Here is a 15,237-nt window from a genome sequence, read left to right on the forward strand (position 1 = left end):
TCATCAATTTTTATCCATTTTTGGGCTATTATCGTGAAAAAAATCACAGTTCCACAATTAAACTTTTTTTCATACTTTCAATAAAGATGAAGTGGACCAATCTGAATAAATTTAACTTAAAAAAATATAGGTAGGTGTTAATATAAGAAAGTTTTATCATATTTTGATGCTTTTTGGGTCAAATTTACCATGCTGCCAATTTTGTAAATTTGTGATTTTTCTCTATTTTTAAAAACAAAATGCATATTATTTCAACTTCTTTGTTATAAATGATTGAAAAAATACATATCTGAGAAATTTGAAAAGAAAAAAGTGATATGGGATGTACATGTTTCTGGTAAAATCATTTCTTGTAATCTCATACATTTTCTCAAAATTTTGGCTAAAAAGACTGACTTGATTGGTAATAAAATTTGAAAAAATTATTACTCAAAAACTACTTATTGTAACTACACAATTTTTTCACAGAGTTAAGTTTGATTATAACATTTTTTGAATTCATTGATATTTTCCACTTGTATCACATGTTTTGGAAATAATTCCAGAACGAGATTTCAACGAGACTGAAACGTCAGAAGAATGCATCCTTAATCCAAATTCTCTATTTGTCTACAAACTAATACATATGATGCCTTGCCTTACATCTTGAAACAGAATATAATTTACCCTCTCACTATCAAAAAGCTTCATATTAAGTTTAATGATAATTAGGTCACTATTAAATCTTTTTCTTTTCCAGGAGTTCCATCCAGCGAATCATCCAATATTATCCATTTATTAATGTATTTGATAAAGATATTATATCAACCTCGTGCTCATAAAGTGGGGCCTTGGTGGCTGAGTGGTGTAAGTTGTCGAAATACTGTATCACTAGCCTATCACTGAGGTTGTCAGTTCCAATCACACGAGTTGTAGGTGTGCTCAACTCTGCAACCTTAATTGACAAGGATTGTCAGTTTTCCTACCAAAATTCAGTGGTTCTCTTTGGTTACCCTGGCTTCTTCCACCAATAAAAAATGACTGCCATAAATAGCACAATAGTGCTGAAAGTGGCTTTAAGCACCAATCAATCAATCAATCAATCTTGCTACGTGTGACTATAATTTTTGTTAATATTTTGCAATCATTTGACTTACAGTATGGTCCAAGGACACAGTTATCTTCCTTTGGATTTCATTGTCTACGAATATATAGTCCCTAGTGTGAACAGTGTATAACTTGCATTTTTTTTATACACTTTCCCAATTTATTTCTTGATATTTTATGCATGAAATATTAAGGGGATGAAATTACATGTTAAAAAAAATTTGGGTACTGAATCTTTAAGTTAAGTAGTGATTTGGTCCAGTTAAAAAAGGTCAAAAATTAGAATGTCTGAAGCTGTCAAAACTGAATTTTAGCCCCCCTTAACACAGAATTGTCAATATTTTGAGTTAGAGCTGGTAGAAGTTTCTAAAATTTTGATATTATTTGTATCAGCAGTAGTACACTACACTGTAAAAATCTTTTTGAGATAGAGCAGGTGCGATTTTTTTAATTTGAATTTATTGTCTAAAAGAAATGCACTACGAAATAACTGTGTTCTCGGGCCGTATGCCTTTTGCCCTAGGCCTGAACCCAATATGCATGTATATACATGACATAACCTTGTAAAGTGGTCATTAACTGTACATAATTTTCCTTTACTAAATACTTACCCTGTCCCATTGCTGATCAAATTTCCTGATATCAGGGTATTATCTGTGTTTGTCAGGTTATAAGTTATATTTGAACCATCTGTATTTACAGCAGTATAAGTTATGACATCTTTTGCTGTTTCCAAAATAGTTTTGAATATTGATGGTATACATCGACCAACAACTACAAAAAAATACATATTAATTTATTTTATACTGCAAATTAAGAAATTATTGTGAAGATTTTATTAATGTGAATAATGCGACTGGGTATGTATCCCAATGATAAGAACTTGCATTCTGATATCTAATACATGTATCTCTATGAAGATTTTTCTGAAATTGCAATAATTGATATCAATTTTTTGTCCATTCTTCAGAAATCTCAATAATAAATGCATTCAATAATTTCTGAATTTACAGTATATAGAACATGTAGAATAGTGTTAACATACAATATTCACTGGAACATTTTATCACCAATGTCTACAATGGTGTATAGTTTTTGCGGACAAACTGGAGCACATTAGACATTGTTAAAGGCCAGTAAGGTAACATGAGAGTTTATCATTTTATTAATGGAGAAACAAAAGTCCATTAGAAAGGCATTAATGGCTCTAGTTACAAATTATTTGTAAATTAGAAAAAATCAATAAAATCTAAACTACTTAAGTTTTTTTACAAAAAGAAAAATTGCCAAATAAGCAACAAAATGTTCTCCTGATTAGAGGTATATGTTTTATAGTTTTGACTACTAACGTTATATTTATTACTTGTCCAGGCCCAGGGTTATTGATTGACCTTTTGTATACCGGTATACATCGGTTTATTATTGGAAGACAGTTTGTTGGCCTCTAAATACTTGTTACTGTGTTACTGTGGATCCATTTACTGTGGATTCATTATTATTCGATGGATACCAATTTTCGTTGATTTTGTGGCTTCAGTTGAACCACGAAATTAAATATTCAACAAACGACAAATTTTTGATAGGCTTGTATGCAGACTTTGGCAAAACCACGAAATTAAATATCCACAAACATATAAGTTTTCCTTAATCCACGAAAAATGGTACCCACGAAAATAAATGAATCCACAGTATTCACCAACATTCGTGGATTTGGAAAAATCCTATTGTCATGGATATTTGATTTCATGGTTTTACAAAATCTGCATACAAGCCAATAGAAAATTTGAACTTCATTGAATACTGAAATTTGTGGTTCACCTGTACCCACGAAATCTACGAAAAATAGGTATCCCACCAATAATAATGAATCCACAGTAGTTTTTCTGTGTCATTGGATTGCTGTCTCTGTATATCTCATATTTCCCTTTGTCATACTTGTGGGTCTCATTGGGGTGTAAGCATGATGCGTGATTGGCCGATTTTTTGTAAGCGTGATACGTGAAAAGTAAAATTATTTTGCATGAAAACGGAAAATGAAGTCGGCCCGTACACTTGAAATTACAATGATAAGCGGGATACAGGATTCTGACAATAAGCGGGATACAGGATTCTGACAATAAGCGGGATACAGGATCAGACCCCTCCCCCCCTATGAGACCCCCATACTTTGGTTCACATCCCATTATTTATAATGAGCACACCATAAATTCTACTACAATACCCCATCATGGTATGACTATTATGATATTTATCCATTTAATAAGTTTCAATTTTTTAAAGATTCAAACTGTAAGGTTTAGCTATTGGGATAGGAAAATATTGAAATAAGGTTAAGTTTAAGAAATTAGTTTTTATAATGAATGACGAAAACATAACATTCAAAGTTTTCACTTTCAAATTTTATGAAGAGCTAAGCAGGGTATACAGGCAGAGGGGAGATTGATCAAGGAATATTTCAACAGCTTTATGAAACAGCCCTGAGATGAGATGTAGCTTAGAAACATCCTTGAGTTTGAAAGACAATTAAAAATCTGTTTATCACTGTTTTCTTTAGAGCAACGTCAGTGACTTCATAACATCCTATTTCTACACGACTGAGAAAAAACCATATCACTCAAATAGTGTATGATTAAATATGAAAAATTATAACAACCAATGATCAAAGCAAAATTTTATAAAATAGCGATAATTTGATTTATATTTGTATCCCAAGTACTTACTATCTGTAGTCTCTACATAATATGCAGCACAATCATTATCTCCAACATATTTCTGAATATCCTCCTGAAATAAAATCAGTTTTTTTGGCAAATATAATTTGGGATAAAATACATTTTAACAAAAACATTGTTACATACTGTCTGAAAATGAATAAACTTTATTAAAGAGCTTGTACAATGGTCTTCATGCATAGTTGTCCCATTGGCTATCATACTACATCTCAAGAATAATACCACCACAATTACAGGTTTCTTTATCCTTTAAGTAGAATTCAAATTACAAAGCAGTACATTACTTATGAATTAAGTCCCTTAAAAATATTTCATCATTTTAAACTGACGTCGTTACCAGAATGTGTTTAAATCTATATCATTAAGTAAGGATGTGAAACTTTGAGGTTTCATTTTCTTCATAACTAGTTCTATACCCAACTATTCTGAGATAGCACTGACATCTGACCGCCTTTTGGAGATATTATGTGGGAGCCATGTGTCTCATGTTCCCAGCAAATCATTAAAAAGGCCTTTGAATAATAGAGCAGTTTTGCACTAGAATCAGATAAGTATATGATGAAAGATTACCTGTGTAAATATTCCAAATTTCACTTTCATTTTCAATTTTCAATCATTTAAGAACCTGTAAGCGGTTATGAAGTTTGAATTAACAAACTACTATTAGTGGGAATTCACAGATTACCTTCCTTTAATCAATTCCCTCATACTGCAATTAAAAGTTGAAGTTTCTAACACTAAGGATCTCAGGAATAACTCCATAAAAAAATAATTTCAGTGTCAAATTCACTTTTGGAAATGACTCTCTGGCAGGGTTATTGATGCAGACCAAGTTGGCACTTATCATTGCAGGTCCTATTAGGTTTTTATCTTCTCAAGTAATTATACTACATACCACTGATGTTGATTCTGTAATGTTGATGCCATCTTTACACACCATTTTATCTATGTCTGCCTGCTGCAGTAAACCTACAGTAGCCTTGGCAACTGTTTCTAGGTAAACATAATACTCAGTAGTGCAAGATTTCCGACAAACCTGTTAAATAAAAAAAAACATCACATGTAGATAATGCATCTGTTGTTAATCCATAGTTACCGGTGATCTATAATCTTTTTTTTTCATGGCTACGAAAATCGAATAACATATCACGATCCACTTAACTTTTTCTTTTCCATGTTATGTCAGCAAATCTGGCATTCAGTCGTACGAAAGTCATTTCATTAGCTGAATGTAGGCAGGATATAATATGTTATACAAAATTTTCCATTGTGTAGTAAACGGGGGCAAGATGAGTTTCTATGTGTAGATTACTTAAGTTACTTTAAGGACAAAAAATAAGAGGCTTTAAAGAGCCTGTGCTAAGCTTACACAGGTCTATGAGCATCTTCAACAATGAGCAGTCCCGAACATTGTGGACTAGAATAGAATTCATGACTAAAATCTCTTTTTTGTTGATAGTTGTATTGCAATTAAAGTCTCTCAGTAGCTTGCAACACTTAAATGTTATTGACATGATTCCAAAATTTACTAACTAAACTAAGAATTCAAGATATATCACCTATCCTCATTGATTTAGATTATCAATCGGATTATTTTTTCTGTGTACAGTTTCTCTCTTTATTCTTTTGTTTCAGGCCAAAACACAAACTAGAGGCTCTAAGAGCCTGTGTTGCTAACCTAGGTCTATCAGAAAATCTTCAACAATGGACTCTCTCCAACATTGTGGACTAGAATAGAATTCATGACAAAAATCTTTTTATGTTCATCTTGTATTGCTGATAATTTTTTCTGTTTACAGTTTCTCTCCATTTTCTTTAGTTTTTGCCCAAAACACAAAAAACAGTAAAACAAATATCAATTTCAGCAATCACTCCTAAAAGAATAAACCAACAATTTCGGCAAAATTTTACTTATTTACAGATCTTGTCTTGCTGATCATTTTTGCTATTTAAAGTGTCTGTCTATCATTTATAGTTTTCAAGATAGTAGGCCAAAAGGTAAAATATTGGAAAAAATCGTCATTAAAGAGCAAGTACACCTACAAGGAGTCGACTGATGATTTCTGTTATTTGACTTATTTTTAGATCAAGTTTTGCTGATCATTTTTGCTTAATTATGTTTCTATCCATCTATTATATTTTTTCAGATATTAGGCAAAAATGCATATTAAAAAATTGATAAAAATTGTCATTATAGGGCAATAACTCCAATAAGGAGTTGTCTAATGATTTCGACCATGTGGACTTAGTTGTAGATCTTGTCTTGTTGATCATTTTTTGTATATAAAGCTTCTCCCAATCCATTATTGTTTTTCAGATAATAGGCAAACATGAAAAAAATCTGTAAAATTCGTCATTTAAGGGCAATAGCTCATATAACAGTTTTGAAGTAAATAGACAATATGCAGATTTCATCATTTTGAACATTTTTGCCCCATCAGAATTTCTCTATTCATAGCGGTTTTCAAGATAGTAGACAAAACTTGCATTTTACCCCTAGTTCTATTTTTAGCCATGTCGACCATGTTGGTTGGCAGATGCATGGAGTCACAGACTACATTTTTAAAACTAGATACCCTAATGATGATTGTGGCCAAGTTTGTTTAATTTGGCCCAGTAGTTTCAGAGGAGAAGGCTATTGTAAAAGTAAATGACGACGATGCCAAGCGATGAGAAAAGCTCACTTAGCATAAAAGGCCAAGTGAGCTAAAAAGGGTAATAAAAATCGCCGTTTAAGGACAATCACTCCTAAAAAACATAACAAAGTCTGCAAATAATTTTATTAAATTTTGACTTATAAGTTGATCTTTTCTTGCATTTTTGATCATTTTTGCTATAAAATGTCTATCTATTTCTTATAGTTCTCAAGGTAATAGGCAAAAACACAAAACATTGCTAAAACTTGTCATTAAAGAAAAAGAACTATGACGATTTCAGCAGTGTTGACTAATTTGTAGATCTTGTCTTGCTGATCATTTTTGCTATTCAAATTGTCTATCTATCTATTATAGTTGTCAAGATAATACAAAAACACTAAAAATGGGTAAAAATCATCATTTAAGAAAAGGAGTCTGAAGACTGACTATTTTGGTCATTAGAAGATTTTTTCTTGCTAACCATTTTTGCTGATCTGAGTTTCTATATACCTATTACACTTTTCAAGTAAAAAAAAAAAACTAAAATTAGATATAGGAACACAAATTTCAGTTTGACCAAAAAAGCTACCAATAATTTGGTATCATAATTCATTATTTATGGCTACCAATCACAGCATCTTAAAATACCTGTTTATTTCAAGAGATGGTTGTACTCACTGTAATAGTGTAGGTTTAAGAATTTTAGCAACATTGCACAGAGAGCTGTATATAAATATAAAAGCATTCATCACTGATCTTTTAATGGAATAACTTCATTTACTAGTACAAATATTTAATTTCACCTTTCAATTGATAGCAAGGTACATATTTTGAGGTGTATTTTCATTCATTCTTTAAACAAGGAAGAACATCTTTTTACATGACCTTTAAAATTTCATTGCAAATATAAGTGGTAAAAGAAAATATTGCACTTTAATATTTTTACTTTTCAACCAGTAAAGCTGAAACTACACTTTTTAAGTAAATTCCAACATATATTTTAATCCCTAAACTCAATTTTATAATAAAATGCTGTAAAATATAGTTTCATTTAAATCTTCATAAAAAAAATTCAACAAAATTCTGTATCATAAATCAAATATTAAAAAAAATATTTCTATATTATCAATGTTAGGCTTGCTAATTATTTTTAACACCTACATATATTACATAATTTCAAAGTGAATGCTGTTTTTAAAAAGATTATCTTTTATTTATCAGCTACATAAATTCATAATTAACATTAATTTAAAATATTGTTGCATCCAACTCATCTTTCCATTTTCACCAGAAAGAACACAAGTAGTTGTAATGGGTTTATTTTAATTATTCATGACCACATCTAAATTTGGTTTGAAATATCAGCAGAAATCTACAAATCAAATGATAAGCTTTCAGTTCTTGATCAGTATCAGCTGAAATTGTATCATCTTAATCATATATCTTCCATATATATAGTTTTAATAAAACCCAAGTTGGCAAGTAAATATTATTAACTTCTAATACATTCACAATTAATATTCTACCTAATTGTATATCAGAAATATTTTCAATTAATTGATGCAGCTAAGATTTATTTCAGCATTTGCTATCTTTTTAGTCTATTAGTTCAAACATTTTATGATATTTTGAATTTCAATGTATTATTTATTCATGAAAACTGGCAATAAAAATTCCTCCTCCATGATCATGATGATATTATACAATCACCTTCCCCCACAATATTACATAAATATGCACTCCACTGCAACCTCTTTATAAGTATAAACTATGCCATACTTTTAATCTTGATTAGAGTACTAGTGTTCTCAATCATATTTACTAACATTCATGTTTCCCACATAGAAGAAAGTGGCATATCGACTGAAATATCAAAAAGTCTAGAATCTTGGATTAAATCTGGTGCAGAATTTAAACGTCTTCCATCACATCATAGTACCTTTTAGATAAGATAATGGTTATGTATGTACATAAAATGTATAATCTGTTCAGTTTCCTAATTATTATAAAAATAAGGACAGGTAATGGTATGATTGCTAATGAGACAACTATCTACCAAAGATAGTACAAATATGATAATAAAAACTAATGGTAGGCGGCTCTCTCACAAGCAAAAAACTCATAACTGTAAAATATAGTTTTGTTAAAAAAGAAAAAGGGTATGATTTCATAGTGTGTCCAATAAGAAATAGGGGAGGGGGTTTGGAGATTTGGTCCATATATTAAAAAAAAAAAATTAAAAAAAAAATTAGTATAAAAGTAATGAAAAAATCAGCACTTCAACAATACTCATAAAATTGAGTAAAGGAACGATAATGAAGTGGATTAGAACAAAAAATGCACTAAAACAGTACTGGGGAAATCCGTACAAACAGTACTGTAAAACAAATTTCACTGAAATAGTACAATATCAAGGTTCCTACTGTTTTACAACTAAAATTCCAGTGCTTTTCCAGGATTTTGCCAGGACATTTATTTACTTTCCAAGATGGTATTGATAGACATGCATAGATGAAGAAACCATAATTAAGTTATATTTAACTGTATAACATTACAATTTTCAACTGTTACAAACAAATACTCTTTCCTACAAACACTCATTTGTCAGTCATGAAGTGCCTTTGAACAAAGGTTAAAAATTGTACGTGTCTTTAATAATCATTGCAAAAACTATAAAAAATTTTGAATCGACATAGTTTCTTACATCCACTTCATTTGAACTTTGGTGGATGGTTGTCTCATTGGCAATCATACTTCATCTCCTTATTTTTATATAGAATTGCAAAAGGGAAATAACTTAATTTTTTGTTAAATGCTACAGAAGATAAAAATTCTTTGTTCTTTTCATTTTCTCTCTTTTGCTCAAATCTAAAAAGTATTCCATGGTTGGAACAACTGAAATAAAATTTCAGCTTTTTCCAGTTTTCAAGTAAGAGTGGGAACCCTGAAAAAACAAAATAACTACAACTACAAATACAAATATACCCTATATTGGGTTATTTCTGTATCATATTTTTTTTCTCATGGTTTTAGCCATAGAATGGGCAGTTACAACTTTTGACATGTTCATTGTTCACATTCATCAACTTTGTACAGATCATTTACATAGACAGTTGCACGCTTCCTTAAGGAAAATTCATGGTAAAATGCACACCACAAATATAAAAAAAAATATAGACACATACACAAATTTCCTGATATAGTATATGTAAGGTACAATAATGTCATGTTAACATTCTGCCTCAGATAAAACTTTCATCCTAGATTTTAAAACTTGAAAACTGGTATTAGCAGGACTGAATCAATAAAATATAAAACAAAAAATAAAACATATCATTTCTATTGTATAAATTTCAATACAGATTCATCAGAGGAAAGCAAATATATATAATTGAATTTTTACAATCAGAATATAATACTATCATAAAGACTTACTTGAGGTGTTGGGCAGCCTAATGCCACTGCACTTGGACCCATTTGAGCACATTTTGAAATGTCAAAGTATACTAGATATGGCCTATCTTTAACCCTGAAAAAATATGATTATCATATCATATTTTACAGATAGTGTTGAAACAGTCATAAATATCATAAATGAACAGAGTTCCAATGTCCCCCGTGTTGCACATATTTTATCTATCCCAGGTACAAGGGCAATAACTAACAGAATCACTGTTTTTGTTCTTTAAAACTGTTCATAAATATCTTAGAGAAATGAATGCTACAGAGAAAATTCAATGTGATTTCCAATATAATTAATATTTCCAAGGAGCTTAATTCGTTAAAAATATTTGATCAGCAATTATTTTCGAAAAGTGTTAAAGACATTGCTGATATAAACCTATGATATAAGTTTCATAAAATTCTGTCAAGAATTGTACACATGTGAGCGCTAATGATGCAATTTTCCATATAATTAATATTTCCAAGGGGCATAACTCTTTAAAAAAATTTGATCGGCACAGATTTTCCAACTGATCCAAGACATTGATGAAATAAACCTGTTATATAAATTTCATAAAAATCTGGCACGAATTGTACAAGAGAGCACTCACAAGGCAATTTTCCATATAATAAATATTTCCAAGGGGCATAACTCTTCTAAAAGTAATTGATCGCCACAGATTTTCAAACTTATTCAAGAAATTGCTAATATAAACGTACAATAAAAGTTTCATAAAAAACTGGCAAGAATTGTACACATGAAAGCGCTAACGATGCAATTTTCCATATAATATATGTTTCAAAGGGGCATAACTCTTTTAAAAATAATTGATCGGAACTGATTTTCAAACTCATCTGAGACATTGCTGATATAAACCTATGTTATAAGTTTTATGAAAATCTGGTAAGAATTGTACAATGAGAGTGCTAACAATGCAATTTTTCATATAATTTATATTTCAAAGGGCACAACTCATCAAAAATAATTGATCGGCACTGATTTTCCAAACTTGTTCGAGTCATTACTGATATATATATATACCTACAATATCAGTTTCATGAAAATCTGGCAATAATTGTACACATGAGAGCACTAAAGATGCAATTTTTCATATAAGTAATGCTTTCAAGGGGCGCAACTCTTTTTAAAATAATTGATAGGCACTAATTTTCGAACTCATCTGAGATATTGCTGATATAAACCTATGATATAAGTTTTATAAAAATCTGCCAAGAATTGTACATGTGAGAGTGCTAACAAGACCGGACGGACGGACGCCCGGCATTTCTATGTCCCCCCCCAATGTGTTGCGGAGGGGACAAAAATTCAATTGCTTATACAGAATATAAGATTAGTTTTAAAAAATAGATCAAAGACTCGAACGGCCGGGTTGCGTAGAATTTTTCTTATATATGGTGAATTTCAACTGATTAATACAGTTTGTTCTTATGTTTACATACTGTTACACCACTGTCCTAGGTAAGGGGGAGCATTGGCGCCTTCAAAAATGTTTAACCCTGCCACATTCTTTATGTGTCTGTCCCAATTCAGGAGCCTGTAGTTCAGTGGTTGTCTTTGGTTCATGTCTGTTATATTTATTTTTCCTAAATTGTTTTGTTAAAATATGACTAAGTTATCAAGAAAGGAAAAATGAGAAAAAATCCTCAAACAATTTCATAAAAGTAGTTGCTCAACCTATGTGCAATCTTCCTGTGAAGTTTCAGGAATTAAATGGTGTTTAATGCCATTTCAGCAACCTAGCTTTGTCATGGAGGGCAGATTTTTATTGGTGGAGGAAACCACTGTACCCAAAAAGAACCTGTTAGGAAAATAAACTATCCTTGTCAATTAGATTCAGGTCAACACACCTCCCCTTGAGCAGGGGTTCAAACTCACAACATCAGAATTGACAGGCTATAGCTAGTGATCACAGAAGATGAACTACTTAGACCACTCAGCCACCGAGTCACAACAATTGAGCTATAATGTACTGTATGTACACATAACCTTTAAATGAGTCTATAATTAGTATCATTTATCCTACAATTTGAACCTACTCTGCATCATAGCCACATATAAGTCCTGAAGAATCTGTAGGATGTAGTAATCTGTTGGGATTGCCCCATACAAAACCTGAAAAAAAAATAGATGAAGAATTTATCACTTTGAATGCATGTACTTTATATTTCTGTAAAACTTTTTGCTATGATACTATTTATCTCTTAGTTTAAGAACAGAGCTTTATGAAGCAATTTAATAGAAATTATAACTTTCATTTTGTGTACCTACAAGAAATATATCTACAGATTCAATGTGAATCTAAAATTTGCATATGGGAATATTGTTCGAACTTTCTTTAGGTTTGATTAGTAAGCTATGAAAAAACTAATGTAAAAACTAATTAGGCTTTAATGAAAAGTTTAAACAAAATACTTGATCCATCTTATATTCAAGTCCATAAACAAAGCATGGCAAAATCCTTTTATTGACAAGTTCCAACAAATACAATCCCTCAATCAGTTGGTAATTGACAGGCCCAGACAAAAAGCATGTTCTTTCTTATTAAATATGTATAGATTATAACATGCCCTTTTCCATATTGGCCCTGGTATCATCCCGAGACTCCCATATCGGCCTCGAGGCTTTAGCCAAGGGCCGATATGGGTTGAGGGATGATACCAGGGCCAATATGGAAATCACATGTTATAATCTATTTATCATTGTTTATCACATATTTAAGTTCTGCAGAAAAGAGAAAAAAGTTCAATTGTAATAACTTAATGAAATATAACAGGTAAAATCTTAAAAATTTTATCACAAAAGTTTTATCACATTTTCAAATTTAGTTTTTATCATTTACTCCATAGAAATTTATTGTCACATTTCCACTTATTTTGGAATATGGCAATACACAATTGCGTAATTCTCCGGCACTTTTTAGCCACTCCATTAGAATTTTAATGTCACTTTCAGTTCTTTTCCTTGTGTTAGCGTTTTTCATTTGCTCTACAAAGTCTGCCGTATCGCTTTCCTCCACTGTGATGAAACCAGCACCGTCATTATTCGCCATTGTCGTTAAGGACGCAATGACGTCACATCATTTGGAATCAGGGCACAATAACCAATAACCTCTTTTTTGCCCCATGGCAATTTTGAGGTTATTACATATGCAAAACCCAATGTATTCGTAACAAATATGTGATAAAGTAAAAATACCAGCCAGAAATTACATCATTTAAAATCAAGGTAACAAACAAGCACTAAATTGTTGCTTGGAATATCAAATTTTGAATATGAAAATGACATTTGATTATTCAAACTTTAATTATATTACAATGCATATTATTATGTTATGCAGGGATTTTAATGGAGGTTGCCATTATCAGATTTTGCAATCAATAAATAACAAGAGTGCACATGATGAAATGTCTCGTCTGTTTTAAAGACCATTGATATTATGTTGAAAGTCTTAAAGATAAAGGTTTTACTACAAGTATCACATAAACTTAACAGTTTTAAAGAACCATGACAATGAGGTCAAGGTCAGATAAAAACTGTCACATAGACATGTACACCTTACAATTATTCCATACACCAAATATAGTTGACCCATTGCTTATGGTAATTGAAAAACAGACCAAAACACAAAAACTTAATGTTGACCAATGAACCATGGAAATGAGGTCAAGGTCAGATGATACTGGCTAGACAGACATGTACACCTTACAATCATTCCATACACCAATTATAGTTGACCTATTGCTATGAGTATTTTAAAAACAGACCAAAACAAAAAAACTTAACATTGACCAATGAACCATGAAAATGAGGTCAAGGTCAGATGACACCTGCTAGACAGACATGTACACCTTACAATCATTCCATACACCAAATATAGTTTAAACCTATTGCTTATAGTACTTAAAAAACAGACCAAAACACAAAAAACTTAACATTGACCAATGAACCATTAAAATGAGGTCAAGGTCAGATGACACCAGCTAGACAGACATGTACATCTTACAATCATTCCATACACCAAATAAAGTTTACCTATTGCTTACAGTACTTGAAAAACAGACCAAAACACAAAAAATTAACAATGACCAATAAACCATGAAAATGAGGGAAAATCTGCCAGTCTGACATGTACCCCTTACAATCATTCCATACACCACATATAGTTGACCTGCTGCTTGTAGTATCTGAGAGACAGACCTAATAAAGTAACTTTAACCTTGATCACTGATCCATGAATTGAGGTCGAGGTCAGATTAACCCTGTCTGACGGACATGTAGACTTTCTGACGTTGCAAGGAACCCATATACCAAATATAGTTATCCTATTACTCATAATAAGTGAGAAATTCACATGACAAAAAAACTGTAATTTTTTTTCAAGCAGTCACTGAACCTTGAAAATGAGGTCAAGGACAATGGGCAAATGACAGACGGAAACTTCGTAACATAATTAGGTATCTGCATACAAGGTACGAAGCATCCAGATCTTCTACCTTCTGAAATATGAAGCTTTATACAAATAGTTTACGCCACCGCCGCCTGATAGTAATAGTACTAATACCTATGTCTAGGCGAGACAAAAATGTGGCAATTATAATTCATTAATGGTGGAAGAATTTGGTGAAAGAAATATAACAGTTCAATATTGTAATTAATGAAATCCTTGAATCAATGCTACTTCAGATGACAAACTAAAAGTTTTCAGATTTGCAGTATTAATTTATAATAACTGTGTATTTTCTATTTCCTATATTCATTTTGTCACAAGATTAAATGTTCATTCCTATCTTATAATTTCAAAGATATAAACAATTAAATGTGTATATAAAAATAAGGAGTTGAGGTATGAGTAAAGTTCATATTTCACTCTTAATTAATAAATAAACCCTGAACTACTCATGTAGTTTATCATATAAATCTAGAAAGCATAGAAATGCTGTCATAGCAAAAGTAATCATTCAACTTAATAAGATTAATGGGAGAGGCTTTATATCACCTTATACTCTTATTATAAAACCCTATTTGATGTAATAGTAGAATTTGAAAATGCATTGCCAGCTGTTTCTTCAGGGAATATCTATCATATCTATATTTCTACATTAGTTTGTTATATTTCATATTACTAAATGCCTTTAAAATCAATAATTTTATTCATATTTTCAAAGTTAAAAATGATACAGTTACAATGTCTAATGCAAATTAATGTCTACAATTCAAAACCACTAGTCCTTCAATCTTATAAACAGCTACATGTGCAAAAGAGATAGCCCAAGGGCAAATTTTCCCTAAATTAATTTCACATAAAAGCTATTTTCAA

At 31.0% G+C, this 15,237-nt stretch overlaps 1 protein-coding gene across 3 annotated transcripts in view; it reads right to left on the reverse strand.

The window, feature by feature from the left end:
- Window positions 1–15,237, reverse strand: part of LOC127729901 (choline transporter-like protein 2) — a 59,211-nt gene that overhangs the window by 27,974 nt on the left and 16,000 nt on the right. For all 3 annotated transcript variants that reach the window (XR_007994891.1, XM_052237833.1, XM_052237832.1), the window contains 5 exons: window positions 11,957–12,032; window positions 9,890–9,983; window positions 4,714–4,854; window positions 3,807–3,870; window positions 1,698–1,860 (listed from right to left, as the gene is read on the reverse strand). Coding sequence is in view for 2 of the 3 variants with exons in the window: in XM_052237833.1 (XP_052093793.1) it covers window positions 1,698–1,860; window positions 3,807–3,870; window positions 4,714–4,854; window positions 9,890–9,983; window positions 11,957–12,032 (538 nt within the window). In the remaining variant the exon portion in view is untranslated. The remainder of the gene's footprint in view (window positions 1–1,697; window positions 1,861–3,806; window positions 3,871–4,713; window positions 4,855–9,889; window positions 9,984–11,956; window positions 12,033–15,237) is intronic.

This window comes from Mytilus californianus, unplaced genomic scaffold, assembly GCF_021869535.1.
Source record: "Mytilus californianus isolate M0D057914Y unplaced genomic scaffold, xbMytCali1.0.p SCAF_2, whole genome shotgun sequence".
NCBI lineage: Eukaryota > Metazoa > Mollusca > Bivalvia > Mytilida > Mytilidae > Mytilus > Mytilus californianus.